This window comes from Anabas testudineus, chromosome 18 (assembly GCF_900324465.2).
Source record: "Anabas testudineus chromosome 18, fAnaTes1.2, whole genome shotgun sequence".
Lineage (NCBI taxonomy): Eukaryota > Metazoa > Chordata > Actinopteri > Anabantiformes > Anabantidae > Anabas > Anabas testudineus.
Genome location: NC_046627.1, coordinates 27046233 through 27061906, shown reverse-complemented (window position 1 = coordinate 27061906; position 15674 = coordinate 27046233). Strand labels below are relative to the sequence as shown.

Sequence of the window (15674 nt, the reverse complement as noted above, 5' to 3'; positions counted from 1 at the left end):
TTCCACTTGTTTCCTGAGTTCATCTGGTGGCAGCGTACACAACATTTGGCTCCAGCACACTCTCTGATGCAGGCTTACGGACTCTCTTTGGTTTTTCCAGGAAACTTAGAGCTGCATAGTTCAGGTCATCTGAGGCCAGATTCTGTAAAGCAGAATGTTTAGAGTCACTACACACTACGCTACAGACATAGTGGAGATAAACATGTAAATAAAATTGTGGTTTTGTGAACTGTAGGAACTGTGTGAACTAGGTATGTTCTTTATATTCAGATCTGCAGATATTCTCAAACTGAATAAAGAGCAACTGTCAGTTCAACATTAGACAATCAGAAGTTGAATTAGTTATAAAATCTGAAAAATGGCTGCACAGAACATCCCAGGAGATTCTTTCTACCTGTGACCATCAGTCTTTACAATTCCTCCCCCCTCTTTAAAGGCTTCTTGTTATTCCACCCTGGACTATAATTATTGACCTATTTTCATCAATCTTACATATTCTGTGTATCTATACTGAGTTCTCTGTATTAATGTTATTGTGTATTTGTGTTGATGTGGATCTTTTCTGGTTGTGGTTCCTTTTCTTTGTCTGAGTTGAGAACAACTGTAACCAGGTAAAACAATTTACCTCTGGCATTAATACAAAGCTTCTTTGAATCTTTAAATTTCATGCATGTTTTCCTGAACCTCTGATTCCTTTGAATTCTAAATCAAACTTTAAAAGTAGAAATGTGTTTACCTTTTTTCTTTTGGGCTGTGGGTTTTCAGTCACAGCTAAATGGCAAAAGAGACATTTCTGATTAGTTATTTTGTACCGATCATATATTTTACTTTGAATGTATCATCCTGTTACCACAACTTACAAGACAATGTGAAACAAATTATAAATCAACAGTACCTGTCTTAAGTTTCCTGATTTTAACAAATAGACCTATGATGACTGTGTTGAGGAAAACAGTCAGACCACAGAGGATCACAGTCATCAGGTTTGTTGTTCCATCAGGATCATCTATAACAAAGTACAACACTTCTTTATAGTGGACTGGATGCTGCAGACACAGTTAAAGTTGCCTTACGTGACATTTTTAAAGTGGAAGGAGAAACTTACTTTTAGTCTCACAATTGACCTCATCCTCAGATTCACAGTTCCCTTTCAACATAGAAGGAAATGATATAAAGTCAAGTCTTATTTTTATTTGTTTTTATACTTTTGTGACAGTCCATTTGAGAAATAGTTCTAAAAAGATGTTAGACATAACTAGGATCTTACCTTGAACATTTAAATATGTTACACTGGTAATGACTGTATGTGTGTTTATGTAAAATCCACAGAAATACAGTCCAGAGTCTGATAAATCCACTCTCTTGATTTTAAGGAAGACAGTCGACGTGTTGGAGCTCATTTCAAATCCATTTTGAAATCCATCACAGTACGAAGCTTCATCATCAGACCTATACAAAGAGGAGATACAGCGTGGCTTGGTTCTGTTGACGACTCTGAACCAGTCTGTCTGAGTTGCATGTTTGGAAATGTTGGAGCAGAGCAGAGTCACTTCTTCACCAGGTTGGACCTCCACAGTCTGAGACTCAGAACCAGACACAGAGATCCAGCCTGAAAAAAACACAATTTAGAACATCTTTTTAAACTAATAAGTTAATGAGATACTGGATAAGTAACAATAGTTCAAATTAAAGGAGTTTTACAGGATATAAAAAGGTCAGCATTGTATTTGTAGCTGAGTGTTAATAATTTAATACCAGTACTTACTGTTGCTGTAGAGAAGTAAAGCTGTTATTAGGGTGAAACTCCTCATTGTGCATGTACCCGTGTCACAGCAAGCGCACTTTATATTTTGTCAGAGGACTTCATTGGAAAGGGGCGGGGTATTTAATAGTTCATGTTAGGTGGCTCTGTTGTTTCACCACTTTATTATCGCTACCAGATGCAATTTGATACAAAACAGGTCTAACATATACAGTTAAGACAACTATTCATCTCTTAAATTCAGACTCCTAAATATTAATACAGACAAAGATAGATTTAAGGTCCATAAATAAACGGCACAGTAATACTTCTCATTCTACTGAACTATGACTGCAAAGTTTAAACCTCCTCATTAAGTTTGTGGATGACACAACAAATAATTAGGTACAGTGTTTAGGTACAATTTTGAGGTACTTGTACTACTTGTAAATCACATGAATGACTCCATGTCAGTATCTGCTACTGTGCACATATGTAGCACAGCCATAGCAGCCAAGATTGAACTAAATGTATTTGACCATGTTAAATCAGTTGTGAGTCTGTACCTGGTCGAAATGGCAGCTTAAAATGCCAGACAGTACAATCCCACTGAAATACACACATACACATACACACACACACACACACACACACACACACACACACACACACACACACACACACACACACACACACACACACACACACACACAGTAACCTTATAATTACCAATGTCATCACTTATCTTTTATTACTGGACCACTTAAACGTGTCCCCCTACATTACAGTAGGCAGCTGCCCTCTTTGCCCCCGTACGTTCACTCCTGCTGCACAGTCAGCATTTCAAACAAATACTTTCATCACTTCAGTCCAGGGTTTAACCTAATCAAGTAATTATAAAGTGGAAGCAGCATGTCAGTGAGATGTCCAAGTGAAAATTATATCAGTTCATTTTTACCCATTAAACTGTAAGTTACCCTCTAATAGACAGAAGAGTGCAGAAAAGAGGTTATTTTACTGAAAACAGTGTCAACAAGTTTCTACACCAGAGGCTCCTCCAAAGAGCCGTGTCCACTATTTACAGAAGATCAACCTGAGCTCCTCTGATGCTGGATCCTGATCCTGTACTACTGTGCTGTGGTCTCCTGTGGGGAGATACTGTTTGTTAGTGGAACCAAGCTGCACATCAAAGATGATGAAGACCAAACAGCACAGATGAGAATCTTAGTGGCTCTCCATCAGCAGAACAGGGACTCTCTTGAACTTTCAACTGTTTGTCTCTTGGTTTACATCACTAACAACTGGTAAAGTCCTCAGAGTTATTCATTTAGCTCAAAATGTTCACTTAGCTTAGAGCTAGTGATGTTTGATTCTGAATGTAAAGGAATTAGTTTCAAACAGTATCCATTTTTTTGAAAGGTTTCATTCTTTACAGCCATGAATCAAAGATGATTTCTAATGACAGAGCAGTTATAAGTAGAAGAAGCTTTTTTAGTGTTAGCACCTTGAACTTGGATTTCACCTTTAATGTCTTCGGAAGTTGTTCTGGGCTCTTTAGTGACCATGTGTATTATCTGTCTCTTCAATTTATCATCAACCAAGTCATGACTTAAACTAAATGAGAAGGTTGAACACACAAGCAGTTTCCAAAGAAAACTTGTCTACATTCTACATTTGTTATAGTGTGAGACAGAGTCAGAGCACAGCAGTGTTCAAAACAAAAGTGTCAACACTGTCATGTTGAAGGAAACTAAGCTCAGCAACATTTGTTTGCCCTGTGGATGTCAGGAAGTGGAGCTGAGCTCTGCTGCACTCCAGCCCACTTGAACCCCTGGTCATGTCAATGAAGTGCTAATTCTACAGCCAGTCAGGAATTACCAGTCTGGGTATTTGTGGCCTTTGCAGGACGATTTTCACGTTTTACAAAAGTGGCAAACCATTTCAGCACCTCCCCTCTGGACAGCTCCTGAACTGTGTTATGAAGCAGCTCTGTCAGCTGCACAGAACTAGTGGTTTAAGCCTTTTACCAATATTCTTAACTGACTGTTCATTTCCATATTTTTTAAGCCAGGAAACCATTAGAGAAAGTAGAATACTATACTAGTCAGTAGAATCACACTTCTATATCTTTTTTACTGTTTTGTTAATAAACTGGATGTTGTAGTTTTAGTCACATTACAGAGTTACTTAAAAGAAAGAAATTGACAGCCTGTTACTGTTAATAATTAGAAAAGTCATGACTGTAATGATGTTTACAATGATGTAACTGCTGCAAACAGGATGTGACGTTCCATTTAACAGCAAAACTGAAAACCACTTATCCTGTCCACGGACAACAGATTGGTCATTTAAATAATAATAATAATAATAATAATAATAATAATAATAATAATAATAATAATAATAATACATTTATAATAATAATAATAATAATGATAATACATTTATACTGATAATAATAATAATAATAATAATGATGATAATAATAATAATAATAATAATACATTTATAATAATAATAATACATTTATAATAATAATAATAACACATTCATTTAAAGAAGCACACAGTAAAATAAAATGATGGTACAGTATGGAGTATACTTAGGCCTATATGAATTGATGTTACATATGGACAGATCATCTTTCTGTGCCTCAATTCATAAACCTGAATAATTAATGGAGTTACAGCAGTTGTGGCACCTGCAGAAATTCTTACAGTAGCTCTCACTTTATAGATGTTCACATGGATCCTTTTACTGAGTGATGGCTACAGATATTTAATAAACACAGAGGGGTCCTCTGCAATGCACCACAGTGCCACCAGTGTGTGTTGCTCTTCTTTGCTCTGGCCTGAGATGCAGAATGCTGTAAAAATAGTCAGGAAAACCTAGATGATGTCATCAGGGAGGCTTAGAAGTACAGTTCACAATGACTGCTCTTGATGTGTGTACGACTCCTCTTTTAATGTCTGTATCGTTAGAGTTATCTTATGTCCTGTTTCTCCTTTACCATAAAGTAATGTCATGTTACAGTAAGAGAACATTTTACATAGTACAATTCTAAAACAGTGGTAATGAGTACAGTCTACGGGGAGAAGAACTGAGAGACACTGGTGTCATGACATCCTGCTTGAAACCACAAAGACAAAACATGACTCTGAGATCTCCTCTCTTTGCAGAGAGGTTGTAAAGAGCATCTTACTGCACATCTCTGGGTTTGTTAAAGCATTAAATAACAAAATCAACAAGCAACAAGTGATGCATTGACCACAGGATTGTTTCAATTCAAACTAACATTCTGGCAGAAGATAAGTGTTTTTCTTAGTGGAAGCACTGCAAGGCAAGGATTTGTTGAAGACTTTATTAACCAGTATGTTTATTGAATTTAGAGGACACGCAGAAACATGTCCAACTTTACAGCTTTACACCAGAGTACACACATTCACTCCAGGTGTCATCCCTCTGTCTCCTGACTGTGTTGGCTTTGTGATCTCTTAGAGCAGCATAATGAAGGTTGTCTTCATCCTGACATAACTGGTAACAGAAATTAAAACCATTAAATGTTGCTATATAATATGCAACACAGAACAGACACTCATGGACTCCATCAGTGACATGAACTGTTGTATGGAAGTGAGAGTGAAACAGTGCTTGAAGATATAAATTGCTTTTTCTTTCCTAAAAAATAAATACATAAAAACTTCGTAAACTTGATACATACCTCTGTATTTGGAGTAGCTGTAGCTGAAAAGGTTAGATTGGAGTCAGGTTATGACAAAATAAGAAGTCATTAGTTCAAAATAAATATAGACTCAATACCTGCTGAAAGCTTCAAACATTAATATTCACCTGTACACTGGCAGTTGTTTTTGTACATTTTATGCACTGACAAAGCCAGTAAAACCACCAGGAGGGTGGTAAATGCCAACGCTCCACTGAGGACATGCACCAAGACAAAGGAGCCTGGATTTTCTGTAGAAATTATAAAAATATTGGAAACGTTTAGATCTAAAAACAGTAAGAAAAATTAGAAGTTATGGGGACAAAAGCAATAATATCTTTAAAAAAAAATTCAAGCTAATTCTACAGTCCAGTTAAATAATTTTTATGTGTCAATAGAAACATTACATTACTTTCCACTCGGCTGAACTAAGGTCAAGGTAATGAAGGTTCAATATGTCCCCAATCATTTACAGAAGAACTTGAACAACCTGCATCATAAAGTCACTTACCCTCAAAGTCCACCTTGGTCCTATTTCCAAACAGTAAGTGTCCACATGAGGCAACAGCACAGTAGTAGGTCCCAGCATGAGAAAGAGTCAAGTTCTTCAGTGGTAAGTTGTAGATACAGGTGTTTGTTTGTGTGTCAGGTTTCCTCTCACACTGATCATTCCTGTCTCCATGGGTGTAAATGATTCCTGGATGAGATTCTTCAGAGTCTTTGAACCAGTAAACATTGTGTTCTCCATCACAGCTCCCAGTGTGCACTGTACAGTTCAGAGTCACAGAGTCTCCTGGCTGGATGGTCTCAGATCCTGACTGATGGACCAGAGCTCGGATTCTTGAACCTGAACCCTTCACACTGACAGTAGTGCCCTCACAAAATTCAAAGTGATATAAATTGCTCCTTACACAGTAGTAAGTAGCCCAGTCTGAAATTTGCAAATGTGATATTGTCAAGTTATTTTTTGTATCCAATAGGAAACGCGGATCGTTCTGAAATTCATCATGAAAGCTGCCTTTGTTATTATGCTTATAGAACGTAGACACTAACTTCGGTTTCTGTCCCAGAGTTTGCTTGTACCAGTAAAACATCACTGCTACATCATCATGACAGAGACATTGTAAAGTCACACTTTCTCCAACATCAGCTGATTCAAAATGTAGCGATGATTGTTTTAAACATGTTGTCTGAGCTGAGGAGAAATAGAAATGAGGAAGTTATTGATACAGTGTTGTAATGATGTGTATTATAAAATGCCTTTAAACAATTGGAAAATAAATATATGATAAAGTGTAAAAGTTACAAAACACAACTTACCCATATTGACCATGAACAGACAGGTGAAATACAAAGCAAAGTTTGGAGGCGTCATCGTGCTTCAAATACTGTGAGGACTGAATTCAATCTATATACGATGTCAACTCTTCACAGAGAACACTGTGTTTCACTGGCCAATCAGATTCACTCTTATGTTGTGGAAACAGTAAACACATGATCAATGCCCTCTGCCTTGATAGTTTTGGTCCTTCAGTTTCATTCAACAACAACAACATAAATCTTGATAATAAAAATCACATATACTGTAAATGATGAAGTATAGCGAGTGATTGTGAAGTATTACGTTCAAAACTGTTATGACTGTTCACTTGCAACTAGGTAAATGCTAAGTTTCATGCACGGCTCAAAACCATGAAAAATTAATGGGAGAGACACCAGGTTTCAAAAATATGTTAAAAATGTTATTATTATTAAATTAATTAATTAGATTCTAACTAAGTATATAAACATAATATGTTTAAATCAGTAGATCAGGAAATATGTCATTGGAAGCTTGGTGAATTTGTTGTAGGGTTGTTGTGAAGAGAAAAACCAAAAGCCCAAAACCAAATGCGACAAGCAAGAGCAGCAGCCGTAGACTGAGTGAAGGGAATGTTTAATGGCTGCTCAGGAGCACTGGGCCCAGTTCCTCCTGCTTGATCAAATGAAGGTCTGAACACCATTACCTGCACATACAAAGACATAAAAGGGATCACCCATACTCTAACAGGCATGTGTGTTGTCATACACAACTAAAAACAAACAAATTTAATCTCCTAATCGTCATCAAGTTATATTAAATACTAGGTTCTTACTCTATGTGCAGTGGGCAGGATGTGTTGTGCCACATGCTCCAATACTCCTTTATATATCCAAAATTAGATATTAGTGTACGGGAACATGTTGCAGTTCCACACATGTATAATGTCATTACTGATGTGTTGCAGTAACACAAGTTGCGGTGGCTGCCTTGATTGGTTAGGCTCTGTATTAGCCTACACTTTTGTGTTTGTGTATGTGTGTGTGTAGTTTAATGCTGCCCTTTATTTTTCTGCTCTCTGAGTCTAGAAACAACATTAATTGGTTTGTTCCTTACTCTTTACAATCAGCTCATATATGTTGGTCATAACTTGTTAAGGAAATGACTGAAAAGGTGACTGGTTAAAATAAAATTACACTCTGCTCTCTTACTTGCTACTGCATTGTTAGAACATTAACCATGACGTTCTTTCCCACACTGCTGCCTTTTTAAAGTAGTTTAGTGTTAGCCTCAGTCTGAGCTGCTGTACTCTGCAGGCCCCAGGCCAGTCTTCCTGTGTAAATGCTAGGACTCAAGTTTCCACCAGCGGAAACCTGCTCGCAGTAGATCACACCTCAGTTCACCACAGGAGTCAGAACAGAAGTCAGTGCTGAGAGCTGGCTAGTTTAAAGGTCCCACCCTCTGGTGTTTCTGGTTAGAGTAAACTATTAATAGATGGGGGAGGGGATTTGTTTTTTATGCACGCCCAGTTGCATCTGAAGTTGTACCTTAAGCTATGTTGACTTTTCACCTGTGAATTACTTAAATGACTTCTCATGTGACACTAATGTTTTCAACTTACTGTCGATTACTTAGTGTTTGTAATGTTTGTCTGTTTCATGCCCTTTGTGACACCACCAGTAAGAGTTTGTTAAATGAAGCCCTCCTCTTTACTCTGCATCACCAGAGTACTTAGTTACATTGTTGTCAGTCATTATAACACTTCACCAGTGAGGTTTGTGGCTATTGTACTATATCGAACTCATCATTTACTATCGGTGAGGTCATACTGCAAGACTTTTTCTGCACATTAAATGTTTCATGTGGACTCATTTAGTAAAAAAAAGCCTAATATTCAGAAACACATTCTTTTTTTAAAAAGTTGACGTGTGCTGTGCTTTGTTGTCCAATAAACTTTAAATATATATGTTTTTTCCACCAATTGAACTTCTTGGATCTTTTGTCTCACTGGTACAGTTAACACACCCTTATTAAAACAGCCATGTACTGTGTTGTAACTTAAAGTAATACAGCCTATTGCAGAGCTTATCTGGCTCATGATCATCCACAATAGGTCAAAGATTAACCTGCTACTTCTTAGATCCATTGAAAATATGTCCACTCTCCCAAACCTAGCAAAATATGAGAACTAGACGAGGGCCACATTTTATCTTTCCACAATGTCTGGTCACAATTGACACTGAAGCTTTGCAACAGTCAATTTTAGTGGCCTGCCAACCTGTGATTTCTTGACTTGTGGTCTGGCTAAATTGTCTATTTGTATGCTCTCTAACCAGAGAAAAGTGAGATGGTCGGGGGGCAGTGAATGTATCAAAGTAAGCATCAAGGAACATAATTAGATAACTATGATATCATCTAAATCTAAATCTTTCTACTCACCCCAACCAGTCCAGGCATATGGCCGCCCACCCTGAGCCTGGTTCTGCTGGAGGTTTCTTTCTCTGAATGGAGTTTTTCCTCTCCACTGTTGCCTAAAGCTTGCTCAAATTGGATTGTTGGGTTTTCTATATCATTTTTTTGTATAGTTATACTCTGTAAGGTCTTAAACCTTACACTGTACAGTGCCTTGAAAACTTCTGTTGTGAATTGGCGCTACACAAATAAAATTGAATTGAATTGAATTGAATTGAATTGAATTGAATTGAATTGAATTGAATTGAATTGAATTGAATTGAATCATAGCAGGCCAGTAAATACACTGCTGATCGGATAAGATCTGATCTCATGGTGCTAGCTAGACACAAAGCTAGCTCCATCTTAGGCGGGCCTAAGTTTCATTGCTAAGCAGCAGCACGTCTCATTTTTAACATTACACCACTCTTCAATCCCTCCTGTCTGCTGTGCTCTTCCAGTGTACTTTTTAGTTCTTCAGCTTGGCTTAGATATGCATCTAACATGTAAAAAAGAACTAATGCAGTTTTTGGAGTTAGTGTGATATTTTTCAGTTTTTCTCTCTTACATGAAGGTGAAGGGGCGACTGATTGTTCAGTCTGCTTTTTCTAATATAAGTTTAATCATCACAAGCTTAATTATTCCGTTTTTAAGAAACAGACACATTGATTTGGGCCTTGAAGTTTTTTTAAGTGGATATTATTTGACCATCTTTGCCATTACAGTTTACACCCCATTAACATTTTTGTCTAGTATGCGCAATAATAATCATAGATTAATTTATTACTGAATGTTTTTTCAGTGTTACACTCTTGACATACACCATATCAAGTGCAAGGAAAGTGTAATGGCTGATGCATTTCCTCTTCTTCTTCTCACAAGCCAGTCATAACACAGCTCTACAGCTTTACACTAAAGTACACATGTGCAGGAGTAGTTCTTCTGTCTTCTTGATTTGTTCATCTCCAGTACCCATAAAGCAATGTTAAAGAGGTTGTCTCCATTCTAGTAACTCCGCAGAGAAGAATAGGACATCAGTGTTTTCAAGGACAGTAACAGAGCAACCATCAGTTGTAATATGAAAATATAGTTGTGTTTAGACAGTAAAGAACTCAGTTAGACACTTAACAATTCAGTTTATTTAAAGTATTTTGTTCTGTTGTTGGTACAATGTTACAATGTGATCAGCTGTGATTTCTTTCCATGTGCATTGCAGCATTACCTTCGTAGAAACATAACAAAGCTACATGGTCACCAAATTTAATTTTAATTTCTGAAATAAAACTACTTTCTTAATAAGCATTACAATGTTTTTTGTTCAGTCATCTGACTGAAGCTAAATCAGGGACAAATCAACTCACATTAACATATGTCATATGTGTCACATTTTCCTATAAAAATCAGATACTTTACAGATCATCACCTGTACATCACCTCTGTGTCTTCCCTCTGTCTTCTTGATCTGTTGGCTTTGTTTCCTTTTATAGTACTGTAATGGAGATTATCCACATATTGGTAACCCTAGTAATGAAATATAAAACAAATAAGTAGAAAAATTACAACTAATTTAACATGAACTTTGATATAAATAATATATAACATATATAATACATATAATAAATACCTCTACATTTGTAGCTGAATATGTTGCATCAATTTCTGAAAAACCATAGAAATTCTGTTTGTATAATGCAAATTTCGGTATTTCCCCATTTTACTGTAAATACTCACTGTAACATTTACCTGTACATTGGCAGCTGTTTCTTTTACTGAAGATACACACAAAGAGTGAAACAGTCAGGGTGGTGGTAAATGCCAAAGTGCCACTCAAGAAATACGCCAAACCACGAGTGTTTCCCTTGTCTGCACAGGAACAAAGCAGCATCTTCACTTGGTTTATCTTATATTCAATTCGGGAGTAATCTTATATTTAGACGTTGAAACAGTTTTGCAGTTACTCACGCATAAGCTCCACCTTGGTTCCATTTCCAAACAACAAGTGTCCACATGAGGCAACAGCACAGTAGTGGCTCCTAGCATGAGAAACATTCAGGCTTTTCATTGGCAAGTTGTAGATACAGGAGTGTGTTTGTGTGCCAGGTTTCCTCTCACACTGATCATTCCTGTCTCCATGGGTGTAAATGATTCTTGGAGGTGAGTCGTCAGAGTCTTTGAACCAGTAAACACTGTGTTCTCCATCACAGCTCCCAGTGTGTACTGTACAGTTCAGAGTCACAGAGCCTCCTGGCTGGATGGTCTCAGATGTTGACTGATAGACCAAAGGCTGGATGTTCACACCTGAACCTTTTACACTGACAGTAGTTTCCTCCCCAAAGTCAAACGTATATGCATAGCTACTGGCACAGAAGTAAGTAGCTGAGTCTGATAAGTGTAAACCTGTGATAATTAAATGATTTTGACCATTTTTAGTATCCAGTTTGAAGCGTGGATCGTTCTTGTATTCATCATAAAAGGTGCCATTTTCATCATAGACATAGTAGGTTGAGATGAGCCTTGGCTTCTGTCTCAGGGTCTGCTTGTACCAGTAATACCTTGCTACCACATTATTATCATAGAAACATCTCAAAGTCACGCTGTCACCAGCATGAGCTGATACAAAGCCACTTTGTTGGTGAAGAGATGAGGATAAATCGGCCATGTGAGCTAAAGTAACAGGTGACACAAAACAAACACATAATTAATATATTGTAATTTTATAATGAAGTAGGAAAATGACACTGAAAATGACCACACTCTAAAATTTGGAGCTACTACTCACCCATTTTCCCCAAGAACAAAATTACCAGATAGAAAACAAAGTTTGGAGATGCCATTGTGTGAAACAGCTGACTTGAATGAAAAGAGCCTTGATCTTTTTTTCCACTCTTCACAGACAAGACTGTATTTGATTGGAAAGTCTGAGGTGACTATATGTCCTTTCAAGGAAACATGGTCACATGTTCACTGACACCTACGCTGTCAAGTTGGCTTCTTGAGTAGACTGACTTCCGTACAGTGTATGAAGAGAATCATTACTTTTTAAATTGGCCTTGAACACACATATTAAATATGTAACATAATAAGAAATAATTTATATAATATAAATGCCTACTAATCCTTCCTTGTTTAACACCACACTGGTGTTAAACCAGTGAAATTCTACATTTTTAGTTCTATTTGAAAAAGTACAAGAAAGGCTAACCAAAGCAAGTCCTCCAGACTTACCAGTTCATTCCCTCTCATGTGACCAGAAGTGTCTCTAAATAGCACCTTTATGTTAAAATAGTGCCCGTGTGGCAGCAGGCGTTTCTTGAAATATCAATACTAGAAGCTACAGGACAGTACAATAACAAAAGCAGGCCTTAGTTGTCATGGAAATGTTGACAAAAACATAGTTTTGATAATGGAACCATGTTGGTTTGGTTATCTTCGTTAGATTCAGGCACAAAACCACATAGATGTAATAGAGAGATTATGGTTCATCGTAAACAAGTACTTTCTTAATGATACAGGATCTTTTGTTGTTATGGTTACCGAAACAAATACATGGTTAGTTTGTAAAACGGTCATGGTTAAAAAGATTTTTTAATGCTCAATCATCCATTCCAACTTTCTTATTTCTTTGTGTCATAATTACTATGGCTGCCAAACATGTAACTGTAACTACTGGTCACACATACAAAGGACTAGTTTTTATTTTTATTTTTGAAAGACAAAACAAGATAAAGACTGCCTTTCAGAAAGTGGTACAGTGATGGAGATGAAGACTTTAATGAAAGAAGCCAACATAAATAATAAGAGACTTGCCTTCCTAACATGACCTAGTCAAAACCCTTGGTTTGGTTCTTGATGGGTGGGGGTGTTACGAGCCAAGTTAGGTGACAATGTTGTTCTGTGTTCTGTGTTTCCTGTCTCTTCTTTCAGGTGTACCCTACTGTGCAGGAAAAGATCATTGCAGGCTTTCTCTCTCTGAACCTCAGCCTGGGCCCTACTGTGCTGTTTGATCTGTAAAGTGGTGTGTGGTGGGAGGCAGGAGTTAGGTAAGTTGGGCTACTCTGCACATGTGCAACACGTAGGTACAACTTGTTGAACACACTAGGTCACGCGGTTGATGCCACTCCTGTCTTGTTTGTGTGTTTTGTAGAGTAGACAGACAGGCCCTTTTTGTTTTCTAGTTTTGTTTGTCTTTATGCCCTATGGAAGTCTAGATAGTCCGTATTTTTTTTTCATTTATTTATTTTGGTACAACTGCCTGCATTGATTCAGTGGCCCAAAGTCCTAATCAGAGTGGCTGCTGCTTTTACTGACATCATCCAACTCTGTGTCTAGGTGATGTCTGATGAATTCAAGGCCTGTGGAAAGATAAAAGGTTTTAGAAGAATTAATGTCTGTGCATTAATCTCACTCTTCTACTGTATAGGCTGCAAGCTGCTGCAGATTGACATGTAAAGTTCCCTGTTCTTCAACTCTTGCCACCTTGTGGTTTTGTCACAGACACACTCCTAACCCTAACCTCAACGGTAACTCCTAAATGGCAGTATTCTTATAAAGATTAATGTATGTCAGTATCATTTACAGCTTTTAAGATGCTCTCCTCTGACAAACTATTGTGGTTGCCACATTTCTTCAACTACTAATTATACTAACTACAAGTTTAAGAAACTTAAATTGATATTTATTAGCCTCAAATACATTTGCAGAATAAATGGTTAGAAAAGAAACTAGTGGAGTGTATCTGAATGTTGTGGAGTAAGAGTAGAGCCTCTTTTTCACTAATCTACTAAAGTAAAAGTAAAAAGTATGTTGCAGTAAAACTACTCAAAGAAGTACATTACTCCATACAAGTAATGGAGTAGTACTGTATTACCATTAATACCCATCTCTGCTAGACAGCATAGTTGAATTTCAAGAATATAGTCTTTATTATAGAGAAACAGTTCAGGATCTCCATGACCCAGACTTCAAATAAACAGTGACTTTAGTGCTGCATTTCTATTCAGCTTATCTCAGGCAAAGAAGTCATTCTCATTGATGCTGCAGGTGGAGATCAGTTGCTTAAACGTGTTACAGCTTCTCATTGTGGCAGGTAAAAGCAGAACAGATAGTCAACAGTGTTCTGTTCTCTGTCCTGAGTTACTCCACTTAAATTCACCACCACTTAAATTCTGGGACACGTAGTAGGATGTGATGTGCTCCAAGTTCAGAAATGCAATAAATATGTAAGTGGCTAAAATGGCAGTGCTCCAGGAAGCTGAGCTTGATTTAGATACAGTAAGCAACAATATTAATATATTCTACATGTCTGTCAGACAGTTTAACATGTTTCTCAAGTTTGCTATTTGTAGGGTTCTTTCTGTATTTAGACAGTTTTTCCTTAATATTAGTGCTTCATCTTTGTATGTTCCCTGTCTTTACCTGTCACCATACATCCTTTCCTTTCAATTTATGTCAGCACACTAACAGAGGAAATTTGTGGTTTGTGTACACACGTGAAAGTCTGTATATATGTATTTACATCATCAGTAATGGTTGTTTGGACATTTCTGTGTCCTCCATCACTGCTCCCAGTGTGTACTGTATAGTTCAGAGTCACAGAGCCTCCTGGCTGGATCATCTCAGATGCTGACTGATGGAACAAAGCTGGATGTGACTCTGGCACTCCAGCATTTTGGATTCATTGGAGGTTTTGAAGGAGTTATTGGGATGACTTGTTGATAATAAATTACAATAGTCCAGTCTAGAAGTGTCACAAATGCATGGGCTAGTTTTTCAGTTTTTCAGCTTTTCATTGTGAGACAGGATGCTCCTAATTTTAGCCATATACCTCAGGTGGAAGAAGGCAGTTCTAGAAATGTATTATGTGTATGGCTCTACAGAGCTGTGGCTCTTTGTCAGCCCGGCTACAGTGCGGAAAAGATGGGTTTTTACATCTATTAATGAAGAATAATAGTTTGATACTTACTAATACTTATGGAGCGCTTTTTAAAATATGTTATTTAACTATCTTTCCGGGCTAGACAAGATTAAATTAAATAAGTGGAAAACCACCTCCTTTCCAGCTTACACGATCTCTGCTTTAGTCTACTGGTTTGTGAATTGTACCACGGAGCTCTTTTTCAGAGGCGCATCAGTATTGAGATAAATATAATCTACATGTGCTGGAAAACAGTTAAGATGACTGGCCTCCTCTGTGTTGGTACGTGGCTTTATAAAATGGAATCTGTTCCTTAAACTTGTCAACTGTGTTTTCAGATAAACATCTGCTGTAGTGGAATCTTAGGTGTAGAAAAGTTGAGTACAGTAAGTTAAATATTATTTAAAATGGTCAGATCAAAGAAGGAGTTGGGAAAAACTATTACATGATAAAATTCAACACCGTATGACAAAACAAGATCAAGGGTGTGATTAAAACAGTAGGTTTACCAGTGAAGTCTAATAGTGAATTAAATGCAGTGTTGAGG

The 15674-nt window shown here is 37.2% G+C and overlaps 3 protein-coding genes across 3 annotated transcripts; all 3 read right to left on the bottom strand.

The window, feature by feature from the left end:
• LOC113157258 lies at positions 1 to 1811 on the bottom strand. The gene is made up of 5 exons (XM_026352619.1): positions 1766 to 1811; positions 1268 to 1609; positions 896 to 1006; positions 737 to 771; positions 1 to 142 (listed from the first exon to the last, which is right to left on the bottom strand). Exons 1-5 carry the CDS (start codon positions 1809 to 1811, stop codon positions 20 to 22), a joined length of 657 nt encoding a protein of 218 aa, XP_026208404.1. The 3' UTR covers positions 1 to 19.
• A 2543-nt stretch (positions 1812 to 4354) lies between these two features.
• LOC113157240 lies at positions 4355 to 6843 on the bottom strand. Its single transcript, XM_026352586.2, has 5 exons — positions 6783 to 6843; positions 5974 to 6657; positions 5591 to 5713; positions 5463 to 5485; positions 4355 to 5275 (listed from the first exon to the last, which is right to left on the bottom strand). Exons 1-5 carry the CDS (start codon positions 6835 to 6837, stop codon positions 5156 to 5158), a joined length of 1005 nt encoding a protein of 334 aa, XP_026208371.1. The 5' UTR covers positions 6838 to 6843; the 3' UTR covers positions 4355 to 5155.
• A 3541-nt stretch (positions 6844 to 10384) lies between these two features.
• LOC113157238 lies at positions 10385 to 12089 on the bottom strand. The gene is made up of 5 exons (XM_026352584.1): positions 11993 to 12089; positions 11176 to 11877; positions 10957 to 11076; positions 10838 to 10872; positions 10385 to 10734 (listed from the first exon to the last, which is right to left on the bottom strand). The coding sequence occupies exons 1-5, from the start codon at positions 12045 to 12047 to the stop codon at positions 10633 to 10635; spliced, it is 1014 nt and encodes a 337-aa protein (XP_026208369.1). The 5' UTR covers positions 12048 to 12089; the 3' UTR covers positions 10385 to 10632.
• Positions 12090 to 15674: the final 3585 nt, after the last annotated feature.

Coding starts and splice junctions, on each gene's coding strand:
- LOC113157240 (XM_026352586.2), bottom strand. CDS start 6,837: ATGACGCCTCCAAACTTTGCTTTGTATTTCACCTGTCTGTTCATGGTC. Junction 5,714..5,973: donor GACCAAGGTGGACTTTGAGG/GTAAGTGACTTT, acceptor TAATTTCTACAG/AAAATCCAGGCTCCTTTGTC. Junction 5,276..5,462: donor CAGCTACTCCAAATACAGAG/GTATGTATCAAG, acceptor TTCTGTTACCAG/TTATGTCAGGATGAAGACAA.
- LOC113157258 (XM_026352619.1), bottom strand. CDS start 1,811: ATGAGGAGTTTCACCCTAATAACAGCTTTACTTCTCTACAGCAACA. Junction 1,007..1,267: donor AACATATTTAAATGTTCAAG/GTAAGATCCTAG, acceptor ACTTTGTTATAG/ATGATCCTGATGGAACAACA. Junction 143..736: donor CACAGCCCAAAAGAAAAAAG/GTAAACACATTT, acceptor TCTGCTTTACAG/AATCTGGCCTCAGATGACCT.
- LOC113157238 (XM_026352584.1), bottom strand. CDS start 12,047: ATGGCATCTCCAAACTTTGTTTTCTATCTGGTAATTTTGTTCTTGGGG. Junction 11,077..11,175: donor AACCAAGGTGGAGCTTATGC/GTGAGTAACTGC, acceptor GTTCCTGTGCAG/ACAAGGGAAACACTCGTGGT. Junction 10,735..10,837: donor ATTCAGCTACAAATGTAGAG/GTATTTATTATA, acceptor TTTCATTACTAG/GGTTACCAATATGTGGATAA.